The sequence below is a fragment of the Vicia villosa genome, unplaced genomic scaffold (genome assembly GCF_029867415.1).
Source record: "Vicia villosa cultivar HV-30 ecotype Madison, WI unplaced genomic scaffold, Vvil1.0 ctg.001404F_1_1, whole genome shotgun sequence".
Lineage (NCBI taxonomy): Eukaryota > Viridiplantae > Streptophyta > Magnoliopsida > Fabales > Fabaceae > Vicia > Vicia villosa.
Genome location: NW_026705605.1, coordinates 159,989 through 172,595, shown reverse-complemented (window position 1 = coordinate 172,595; position 12,607 = coordinate 159,989). Strand labels below are relative to the sequence as shown.

At 33.7% G+C, this 12,607-nt stretch overlaps 1 protein-coding gene across 1 annotated transcript; it reads left to right on the top strand.

The window, feature by feature from the left end:
- The first annotated feature begins 1,857 nt into the window (after positions 1–1,857).
- Positions 1,858–8,069, top strand: LOC131634977 (fanconi-associated nuclease 1 homolog). Its single transcript, XM_058905607.1, has 14 exons — positions 1,858–2,215; positions 2,304–2,698; positions 3,585–3,689; positions 4,228–4,483; positions 4,573–4,635; positions 4,742–4,816; positions 4,944–5,065; positions 5,662–5,729; positions 5,829–5,916; positions 6,006–6,146; positions 6,216–6,436; positions 6,607–6,880; positions 7,005–7,232; positions 7,311–8,069. Exons 1-14 carry the CDS (start codon positions 1,990–1,992, stop codon positions 7,743–7,745), a joined length of 2,697 nt encoding a protein of 898 aa, XP_058761590.1. The 5' UTR covers positions 1,858–1,989; the 3' UTR covers positions 7,746–8,069.
- The last annotated feature ends 4,538 nt before the right edge of the window (positions 8,070–12,607 follow it).

Genomic DNA, 12,607 nt, shown 5'->3' with positions numbered 1-12,607 from the left:
GAATCATGGATATAATGTGTGAATGAAGACAATTTTTCATGATTTCTCTCAAGGTTCTTGACAAAGAAAGATTGGATTCTTGGTGAATTTTTGGGTTTTTTAGAACATAAGAATTCAAAAACTTATCAAAATAATTTATCTTTTCTAGATGTTACTTGATGTTTCATTATTTAACATGATATAAAAAATCCTTCACAATTACACCACTTAAAAAGAGACAAACTAAATGGTTTAAATATATACTATAGATAAGGGACAAAAAAGATAGAAAAAGAACAATGTGATTCGAGTCAAATCATGAGTTTTGTGAGTTGAATCAAAGAGAGAAAAATCCGAAAGGTAGCAAAGTGAAAAAGTTTGTTATTTGTAGGATGTGTGATTCGAATCAAGCAAAATGTGATTCGAATCACACACTTTTGTAAAGAAAATATGATGACATGATTCAAATCAACATTCATATGATTCGAGAAGTACCGTGATTCAAATCACATACTTCTCTAATTCGAATCAGACTGGCATAAACAAAATTTTCATTTTCAAGCAATTGCTTGATTCGAATCACAGCTTGTTTGATTCGAATCAAATTTTTACAAAAACCTTGATTTAAGACTTTTAACTTGAGATTCAAGCTACACTCACTATTTTGACTAATATGAAGATTTAAAAGGCTAAAAACAAATTTTTATGATCAAGTTCTAATATATTAAATGGAGACATGTCTCAAAGGTCGTGTCTAATCAATTGAAGGATAATATTATAAACAAATTATACAAGTGCGATAAATCAAATTACATACAACAATTATCAAATAATTAACATAACATCAAAATAAGCGATACTAACTACAATGCAATTTCATATTTGAGTTTCGTGTATGATTTAAATGATATTTTCGAGTTTAGTTTAGTGCAAAAATAAGACTTGGTTAATGGAAGATGAAGTTTGGAGGCGAACCCATGACTTGTTATGCTTTTCCCCTCGGTTGGGAGATGCAAACAAAGTGAAATGTTATGTATTTTCAATTTAAAAATAAAATAGAAAGGCGCTGGGAGTCCAACCCATAATTTGTTCAACTTTTTCTCTCGGTTTGGTCTTCCAACCGAGGTGAAATATACTTTATTTTTAATTTCCAAATAAAAAAAGGAAGGCGCTAACCCAGGTGAAATATAATTTATTTTTAATTTCAAAATAAAAAAGGAAGACGCCCAATTTTAAAGATTTCACTTCAAACATATGTATAATCGAGATAAAAAGTTTGTAAAAAAAATTTATATTTTATTTTAATGATCCATCTACCATTTGATATATTTTCGCGTCTCCAAATATCATTCATTATTGTTTGGGTAATCCAAATTTAGATAAATTAAAATGTTGGTTCCTCAAGTACTTCCATATTTAAAGTCTCTAAATTGCGAGTCATGCCAACTTGACAAACATGTAAAAGCATATTTTTTATCCAACTCCAACAAAAGATCCACATCCCCATTTGATATTGCTCATTCTAATGTTTGGGATCTTAATCGAGTGTTCTTTCCTTTAACATACATATATTATATCACTTAATTGATGGTTTTTTTAATGCACTTAGACCACTTTATTGAAAAATCGTTTACAATTATTTGATGCCTTTTAGACGTTTTGTTACAAGATAAAGAATTAAGTCGATTATCTACTATACTGTATAGTAATCATACAATTAAGAATTAGTTTTATTCTAGAGTTAGAGATATTATGGTTGATAAAATGTCTTGAACATTTTTAAGAGTGTTGCTTTACCTTGAATGAAATAAAAGATAATAGAATAAAAAAAAATACATTTTTTTCTCTTTTATTTTAAGACTGGAGGGAATATTAAATAACACAAACATGAAGGTGAAAGGTAAAAATATGAAGATGAAGGGTAACACCAATCTAACCTGTAAAACTTTTTGATATAAAAAGGAAGAATGAGGCGGGAAATGGAAGGGTTTCGTTTCTCAGCCTCCGAAAATGGTACTCACCGGCAGAGAAAGTTTGATCCGTTTAATCGGAAAACGCCGCCGTTTCCTTCCCAATCGTCTTTCCATTCTCTCCGATCCCATTCCAAACCCTAACCCCCAACCGGAACATCCGACCACACCCGATGACAATGACAACCCCCAAAACGACGCCGTACAGTGTCCCGTTTGTTCCCTCACACTTCCCTCCGATAACCACCGCATCAACTCTCATCTCGGTATGCATTTATCATCATCATCATCACCGTTTCATTTCAAATTTCATTTCAATTTCAATTTAATTTCAATTTCAATTTATGTTTTCAGATTCGTGTCTCTCTCAACCTAAACTAAGTGGAACAAACCGGAAACGAAAACTCACACAACAAACTCTACTTCAGTTAAACTTCACTCGCCCTGATCCACACGCGCCGGATTACACGCTCCCGAAAAAATTGCAGTTTACTGAAAGTCCCATTGCTGATAAGGATTCTGCAATTATTGCAACTGAATCTTCGCCATTGTCATCCGAATTCACCCCTATTGATACTAACCATCATGATATTGTTGATAATGTTGATGATGAATGTGATGTTTTTGAAGTAAAGCTTGAAACTTTGATTGTGGGTAGGAGATATGCTGATCAAGAGGAAATATGTGCTGGTGATACGGTCTCTCTTTTGAGAGATTCACAAAATGTTAAGGATCCAAATGCCATCAAGGTTATTGTTTTTTTTAGCTTCACTCATATGTCTATGTTGTATGTTGGTGTTTGACACTAGACACAACTTCAATGTGAAGTGTATGTATGTGCTACATAGGTTATTGTTTTTCTAGCGTCCCTCGAATGTCTATGGTGTATGTTGGTGTCTCACACTAGATACAACTTCAATGTGAAGTGTCTATGTTGTATGTCTGTGTCTTACACTAGACACAACTTCAATGTGAAGTGTCTGTGCTATAGGTTATTGTTTTTCTTGCGTCACTCATATGTCTATGTCGTATGTTGGTGTTTGACACTAGACACAACTTCAATGTGAAGTGTATGTGCTACATAGATTATTGTTTTTCTAGCGTGTCACTCGCATGTCTATGTCGTATGTTGGTGTGTGACACTAAACACAACCTCAATGTGAAGTGTCTATGTCGCATGTTGGTGTCTGACACTAGACACAACTTCAATGTGAAGTGTCTGTGCTATGTAGGTTATTGTTTTTCTAGTGGCACTCATATGTCTGTGATGTATGTTGGTGTCCGACGCTAGACACAACTTCAATGTGAAGTATCTGTGCTGCATAGGTTATTTTACCAAATAATCAAGTACATTTTTTTCCTTCAAGTATATTCTTTCTCACATTTATGAAATTAGTTTAAATACACTTTCCCTGATTAACCAATCACAAATTACACTTTGTATGATTTTTAAGATAGCTATGGTTGGACTCAAATATTTTTAGTGATCTAGCTATTGTTAACTAAAGAGTTAATTTAGGAACATGAACATCCATGCATAGATTGACACATCTAATACACTGCCATCTTTTTTATAATAAGTTGCAACAGACTGATTTTACATATGGAACTAATTGCCTCTATTGGTTGTTTCAGGTTGTTTCTGTAGATTCTGAGTATTCTAAATTTTTAGGGTATCTTCCACGCGAGCTGGCACAGTATCTATCTCCTCTAATTGACAACTATGACATTGTATTTCAGGTACAATAAAGTTTTGGCTTGAAAGTGAGTTGCTCTCCGCATTTGTGTACTCTTTGCTTTGCGATTCTCATTTGCTTTGTCACTTTTTACTTTTATAGAGTGAATTATTATTATCTATATAGAAAGCACGTGATAATTGAGTTGAGTTGCGCATGGTGTGATTGCGTTGCTTTACTTTAGAAACTTTATTTGGTAAATGAATTAAGCAGTGAAAATTGTTGGCTAAAGTTTCATTGGGTTCGTACGAGAGTAAAGGGAATTTGTGGGCAATAGGAAAAAGGTTTTAACTTTTAGCCTTTTAGGGTTAAATTTTTATGAGTACTTTAAGGGCAGTATTTTGAATTTGACGGGTTTTGAAGAAACTCAAGATTCCACTATTAGGTTTAAACAGTAAGGAGACTATCAGGTTTCAATATTTAAAGGTTCTGCTAGTGATTTATTCCGAATAAATTACTTGATCCCTGCAATTACCTCATAAAAATGGATTAAGCTACTTGATTCAAGTCCTCATTATTTTTTTCTTTGGAGTATATTCCAGGGACATGTCACTTCTGTTCCTAAACATTCTCGTGATGCAGTTCCAATTCGGATTATGTGCCACAGAACACCAGATGGTGAAAGAAAGTATGAAGATGAGACTTATAAATGTTTATGGAAAAATGCTCAGCATGTTGTTGAATCTGCTATCAAGAATCCTTCATCTGTAAAGTACCAGCTAAATTTTTGTCTTATGATACAAGAAGCCTTAAAAAATAATATTCACCTTCTAACAGAAGATGAAAAAACCTATATAGGTATTCATTTTAACGTAACACTTGTGAATTTTATTTTTTTTTACTTTTTTTTTATCAGATGATTTAGATAATGTCTCATCCATTGACAGAATCATTCACTTCACTTTCAAATGACAGTCAGAGACTTTTTATTCGGATATACACTAGAAAAGGTTATTGCAATACCTGAAACTTATCATTTTTTATATCAAGCGCTTGCAATATTTATAAAGGGGTTTGTTTTGGAGTTGACATATTTTTTGTATTGTGCTTATGTAGGACCTTGGTTTCGCATGTCTAGTATTTTGTATCCCGAAATATTGGATACTCAAAAGGCAGTCAAGGAACTTGCGGGTAATTTAATAAAATAGTAAGGTTTATTTTTATCTTTCCTTGCAAATATAATTGGTTTTCTCCTACTGTGGTAAATCTTCTTATTGCCTCCTCAATGATCTGTGTCTTTGGGGTGATCCTATTGCAGAGAAAGAATACATTTGCACTGTTGAAGATGGAAATCAACTATGTGAAAGAGACATGAATGATATATTAGATGTGCTCACTGTCTCTGAGCTACGTGAAGTTTTGTGTTTCTTGCTTAAAAAGGTTGGAATCTATTACATCAACCCTGGCCATTTTAGTTTGTATTGTCCTTAAGCTTATACTCTGTCTTCTGAGTAGGTTTTCAAAAAAACAATGAAAGGAGAAGGAACTTTCATATAGGTTTATCCAAATCTCAAATTGATTTATGCTGTTTCATGTTTCTTTAATTCTCTTCCATTCTTGCTCCACATTTGTGAACTGTGTCAATATTTCAGATGGTACATCTCAAATGCATTTTACCATTTTTTTATTAATATTACTTTTATTATCATTGTATAAGAGTGCAGTCTAAGCATGTATCTTTGTCATATTATAAGTGGATGGAGCATTTTGGATGGATCCTTCTAAATTTGATTGTATCCATAGTTCGTGCTCCTACATTGAAAGTGGCTTCTGATGACTACACAGTGAGAGACATACTATGTGGACAGATACGGGTCAAACAATTGAACAATATATTGTGTTTCTTTAATAGAATAGTCATAAGTTGGAGGTTATGCATTTCATACATGTTATTTATTTCCGCTTTCTTTTACTGTTGTTTCTTTAATGTATAAGCTTGCTATTCAGTTTTTTATTTTTTTATTTTGATGTTCCAGAGTTGCGGTCACGGGATGAAGAAGCAAGATCTCATTTCATCTATTCTTTCTACATATGCAGGATTATGGTATTAAAATTTTATTACTATTTTTACTATTTATGAAGAAGGCAGGATCAATTAATGTTTTATTTAATGCTTCGTTTCTCCTGCTGTTGCTGTATGCAGGCCACACCTATCAAATATGATTTTAGATAAAACTGGTTTCTGTATCAAGATTTCTTCAAAAGCTGAATCTCTCATCTGGCGTATCGAGGTGACAGATTTATATTGCTTTTATTAATTTCAGAATTAAGTTAAAGCAGCGCAGTAGTAGTTCTGATGTAAGTGATTTGTCTTTTGTAGAGACTTTTCTTCTTAAACGGAGAACAGGATCTTTCGTCCTTTCTACTAGTTGATATAGGAAAAATGAAATATCCAACTTATACCTGCACAATATTGGAACCAGTATTCTCGAATCACACGGATCTTCTTGCATTCGAAGAGGTAGATGTCTAATTTCGAAGATTCTTGCGGCCTTCTGTTCCCGCTTCCATGTATAACTTTAGTTTTCAGGCCATTGAAGTGGCACAAGTTATGGATGAAGCCCTTGATGCAAACAAAAGTGATATCGTATTGAGGTGCATAAAGATCGCTGAATCCCGTGTATCCGCTGTGTTGCCCATCCAGTGCTCGACTTCTAAATCAGTATCTACATTCCATCACTTATTTACAGCATCATGGGTATATTCCAAAGTGGTTACGTTAGGGATTTCCTTTCTTGAGCAGGAGCGCAGGTATCCGTTTGTGGTTTAATATACAAAACTCTTACACATTTTTACACAAAGCCTTTAAAAGTTATAGTAGAAACATCTGAAGAAAATCACTAGATTCAGTGTTATCATTGCAATTTTTTTATCGTGTTGTGCACTATAGATGATGAAGAAAATCAACTTCTGTTTCTCAGGTACAGCGATGCAATTGACCTACTTAAGTTGCTGCAAAATGTTTTCACTTGTGATGTAAAAAGAGGATATTGGGCACTGAGATTATCTGTTGATCTGGAGCATCTGGGTTACATAGATGAGAGCCTTCAAGTGGCTGAAAACGCGTTGCTGGATCCATGGGTACGAGCTGGTGCAAGAATGGCATTACAAAGACGTGTTATTCGCTTAGGAAAACCACCAAGACGGTGGAAAGTTCCTAGTTTTTCTAAATCTGTACTGCGAAAGATCCCTGAGGTAACTGCTTTATTGTTTTAAGATTCTCGTTTCTGTTCTGCTCCCTTACGATTCTAATGAAATCAACATTACAGATTTCCTGTAATATTATGACTTTCTCATAGTGACTCGTGTGATTATTCAGGTTTATGTTCAAGGCAGACCTTTGAATTCTGAACTGGGAGCAAAAAACAGGTTTTACAATGAAGAAGGGATGCAATGCGGGGTCGAAGAGCTTGCTTTGGATTATTACGCCGCAGAGGGATGGCAAGGTGTTCATACAGAGAGCGGCATATGGTTAACTATTTTTGGGCTTCTTATGTGGGATGTAATATATGCCGATGTGCCTAATGTCTTCCATACTAGATTTCAGGTTCATCTTATTCAAGAGTAATTATTCGACTTGTAGCTTCATTTGATTATGAACACTTATTAGCCTTTGAATTTACAGAATGCTCCTTTGGATTTGGGTACCGATAGTTTTTACATGGCGAGAGCGAGTATAATAGAATCCCATTTACAGCAAATTCGCGATGGCATGGCTGAGGAGTTTCTTATCAAGTCATGGGAAACACATAACGGGACATCTTGTAGAGGAGTTAACTGGGAACACCATTCTTTAGACGAGCTTCGTGCTGCTGTTACTTGTGTTAGGGGCTCTTGTTTGGCATCTTTCTGCAAGCTTCTTTGCGAAGACTACAAAAGCTGGTCTAGCGGAATGCCTGATTTGCTGCTATGGCGATTCTGTGGAGAATACAGTGGAGAAGCTAAGCTTGTTGAAGTAAAAGGTCCTAAGGATCGACTCTCGGAACAGCAGCGAGCATGGCTATTGATGCTTATGGATTGTGGATTCGAGATCGAGGTTTGTAAAGTGAAATCTTTGTAGATCAACATAAAATCATTACAGTCTCTGCTTAAAATTATACAGTAGAAGCACACAGAAGATTACAGCAAACCAGAAATATTGTAAATTGAATTATTGATCATAAATGAAGTGTAAAATAATGATGTCTTATTCAAAATTTAAAAATGGAAGTAGGGGTTAGATTCAAAGTTTTTGGATTTCATGTTTGATGCTAACAGGATTGGAAGGTTTTAAGTTTTAACTGTCGAATGTGACGTGTATTTCAGTAACCATTTGTTACTATGACAAAAAGATGTATATATTTTACTACAAAAGGTTCTAGGCGGTGTAATTGGTCTTGTAGCTATCTCATTATCTTGGCGTCTAATACCTTTTTAATAACAATTAGAATAAATTCTTATTTTAAAACTTGAGTTTGATTAGAAAAGAATATTATAATAATATTAAAATAATAACTACTTTTCATTTGTGACACTTGAAAAAGAATGATGTAATAAATTATTAACTAATCTAAAGTTATTAGTATTAATTATAGGATACACCCTTTTTTTCTCCTTTATAAATAAGTTTAATTTTTTACATTTATTCTATAAATGATATATTTAGATAGAAACATTATATTTATACCTATTCAATAAATCTAAAAAGTTAAATTTTGTTTATATCAAATGAGAAGAAAAAAGAAAATTTAGATTAGATGCCACCAGTTTTTTAAATTTGACCAAAGTTTTATATTTTAACACGAATTTGGAATTCTTCACCAATATTTTTCTCGTTGATTTTAATATATTTCTTTTTTCCTATGTTTCAATATACCCCATTTTCAAATAAAACAGGAAGCGTCGTCTGACCTCTTTCGTACGATACGATCTAAATCGCTTGAGGTCTTCGAAGCATCAACCTTACATTCTTCGGCAGACTCACCACTGCATCAACCTTTTTAGGTATGTTAGCTTTCTTCCTAGAATCAACATTCTTCAAGATCTCTCCTTTCTTTCCAGTACCATCTTCCTTCCGGGATGATAATGCTTACTCTCACAAAAGCCTCTTACTTCCGGCGTATGTGGAAATGGTGTCAGCAAACGTTATTATTAACATAAATGTGCTTTCAGAATTTCACAATTAGGGGTGAAAATAGGTTAGATCAGACCAGACCTTAGAAAGTTTGAATTTGACCTATGATAAATTTAAAAGGTCTGAGTTTGGTCTATGACCTATTATATGTTTTTTTAACCTGATCTAGTCTTTTAAAAAGTCTGACCTGAAGCCTACTTAAAAACCTATTTTACATTACGACTTTCAAATATTCCATTTTATCCATGAAGTCTTATAAGCCAGCCTATATATGCATATATTGTCTAACATATTTAGCCTATTTTCTAATATATATGTATATATAGGCTTACCTATTTAACCTATTTTTAATATATATGAATATATAGGTCGGCCTATAACATTTCATAAGATTTTTTAATAATATACACCTATTTTACTTAATTAAATAGGCTTTTAGAAAAGTCTAAGTCTAAACTTTTTATTTAATAGGCCTGGGCTGACATAACATTAAATAGACTAGGTTATAAGTCCCTATAGATCTGCCCTATTTCCATTCCTACTCATAAGGGATCTCTTTAACCTATATTTCTCTTTAGAGAGACCGACCTCTTTGTAAGTGTACGTCTCTGAATGAAAGACAAAGTGGTTTTGAGACTACCACTTTATGAACTTGTCCACGTACCTTACCCGCGGACGAGGTACTCTTGTGCTCAACATATTACTCTACCTCCTCCTCCGAACTCATTTGGACCTTGAAGGCATTATCATCTAGTGGCTTCGAAATTATCTCTTTGCTTCTATACATGGCACCCCCACCTTCTTCATCAACCGACTATGCTGGAGTCTCACTAAGACTTTCATGTAGAGTAAGGTTAAGGATGCGACGAAGTAATACTTATCCTTGAAGTTCTTGAAGCTATCCACACGTAAACTTCAAAATTTTGTGACATTGCTTCAATGAGATCAACCCTTGAGGATGACCATGATGAATATGTCTCCTTAACACTGGAACAAATGAAAGATAAGACCAGTGTAGGCAAGTTTTTCTTGTACTCACACCAGTACCGAAAAACTTCCAAGATGCATTTATCATTTTCGGGGAGCGTCACCTGCCAGTATGATGACGTTCCAACCAGTGTTTTAAAAATCGGACCGGACCGGCCGGTCGGACCGGTCGAACCGGCCAGGTAACCGGTCTGGTTCAATAGTCAGATCGGGTATGCCATCAAACCGGTGGGAACCGGGAAAACCGGCGGTTTAATTGCTTTTTTTTTAAAACTTTTTTTTTACATTTTTTTTAAACTTTTTTTTTTTTAACATTTCCTTTAAACTTTTTTTTTTTAACTTTTTTTTTAATATATTTAGTAGTGTATTACTTAAATAGCATTCTCACATAGTTTTTTTCCTTAGTGACAAATTAAAAACTTTATTGTCTATTTGTTATCTTTGCTAATAAATTTTCTTAAATAGCATAAACATATTGAATTTTATTTGATTTTCTTTTTAGGAGGATCCTATTTTGAATTAAATTTGGTAAACATTGGAATTATTTTGTTATAAACTATTCAATTAGATTATGTTGTAATTAGACTTTGTTTGCAATTAGACTTTGTAATTTTTTACTATTTTGTTATATGTGATACCTTTGTTTAAAATTTGAATTTAAGTTATGAAATTGTGAATTTATGATATGATATTTTTAAAAAATTTAAAAGCTAGTTATATTTTTTTAGAGACTGAATCATCCGGTTCGACCGGTTTTATACCTATATAATGACAGGTCTATTCAACCAAGTTATCCGGTTTAATCCGGTTTGATCGTGCGGTTCGACCAGTGACCCAGTGGTTCGACCGATAAACCAGTGACCCAGTATCCTCACCGGTTCGATGACCGGTCCAGTTTTTAAAACACTGGTTCCAACATCCCAGTATGAAAGTTCCATTCTATTTTCATTTGAGTAAAATGTTCAGGTTCCCAGAACCTCGTCATCTCCCCAAGATTAATCCTCATTGTCAAAAGGCAGTTCTAGAGTTGGTAGTTACACTTTTTTCACCTTGTCTTCTTAACAGTTTAGACACAAAAAATGGTTATGGTAACTCTAACATCTGGACTTGCACTTGAAGTGAATTTCTAAACCCTTAAAAACTTTATGCGTAAGGGTTTTCCATCATATTGTAAACAACAATAGGGTTAGTCATTTTGACTTTTCTAAAACTAAAACTACTTTCCTCATTTGAATACGGACGGAATAAGGCTCCTTATCACTAATATTAACCACCATTGTTTCAGTTATAAATTCGACATCATTAATTTCTACATCAGTAAGACCTACAAACTTAAGTAGGATACCTAAATCTAGGTTTAATGAATTTGCAATATTTGAATACAATTGAAAACTATTAAATTAAAAAGGAAAGAAAAAGTGAATACATTGTGTTTAAATGCAGGTTCCTAAGAATTTAAGTGAAACTCCAAATTGGTTGAGTCCGTGAAGACCGCCTCATTCCATTGGAAAAATCCAATAAGGGGGCACGAATCACTAATAACTACGTAGACCTCTGTCTACAAACTACGTACACGAGCACACCTCTCATTGTATCTGTACCCTCGATGTACATTCAATGGTTCTCCACACTCTACACCACATCAACCATAAGACATTTATAACAAACTTCACGAGTGTGACTCTAAGAACACCTCCAATGGTGCTACTCACCAATGATTATCTGTGGGTCCCAATGTGCTACATCTTCTTTAAAATAACTCATGTAATATTTGCTCAAATGATGCAGCTTAGAAAAATCTCATAATAGGCCCCACAATAATTTAACAAACGGGTAACTAAAGAAGAAAAGATGTTATTTAATTGAGAGACATTACAAAAGTACATTGCATTGTAATGCAAGGGCCGTGCCACTTGTTAAAATTATTTCCCTCCTCCAGTGATGAACCTATGGATTTTGTAATTTCAGGCTGGCGAACCAAGCCAAAAATCTCCCACTAGAGATGGTCTAATTCACTTCTAAATATCTTCACATTCATACTTGCAAAGTTCCACCTCACTTATAATTGATTCGAGCGTCTGAATGCTAACAATTTTATAAGACCCCCTTTGATTATAAAAAAACCATAGCCATTACGTAAAAAGCTTATGGTGGTCATCTTCAAAGTAACATCCATTTTAATTTTAGTACGGAATAATTTTTGCATTGGAGTGATACTATATTTAAAATGGCTTAGTATTTATGCCTATTTAGCAGGGGAGTTATATTACTTTTGAATTGCACTAAATGAATTAGTGTTTATAACTATTTTACAGAAATGGAATTTAGGAACAACCGTCAAAATGAGTTAGCTCATGTTGGTCAGTTCGGCATGTCCGATAAAAAAATAGGACTTAGTCCTTACAATTAGAATCTAAATTTTGTATAGCTCAATCAAAAAAAGTCTGTCATTTATTAAATCTAGAAATTTCTTTGTAGACCCACATATAGGGAGAACCTCCAACGAAAATCCCATAATACCCTTACTCTCTATTAAATGAAAATGCTTAATGTAAACAGTGCTTGATATAAACTAAATATAACACGCAAATTGGAATAAAATACTAATATTATATATATAAAAAAAACAGTGTACGGAAATGTCAAAATATCTGGGCCATTGGTTGTCATAATATATGTAATTGACATATTAAGGAAGTCCATGTGGACAATTATGCAGGACCTTTCAATAGAGGTGCTAATATTGAAGATAGAATGCATGGACATTCCATGGCAATGAGTATGCACAAAACTGTCATGGAGAGAAACCACTCAATTAATAT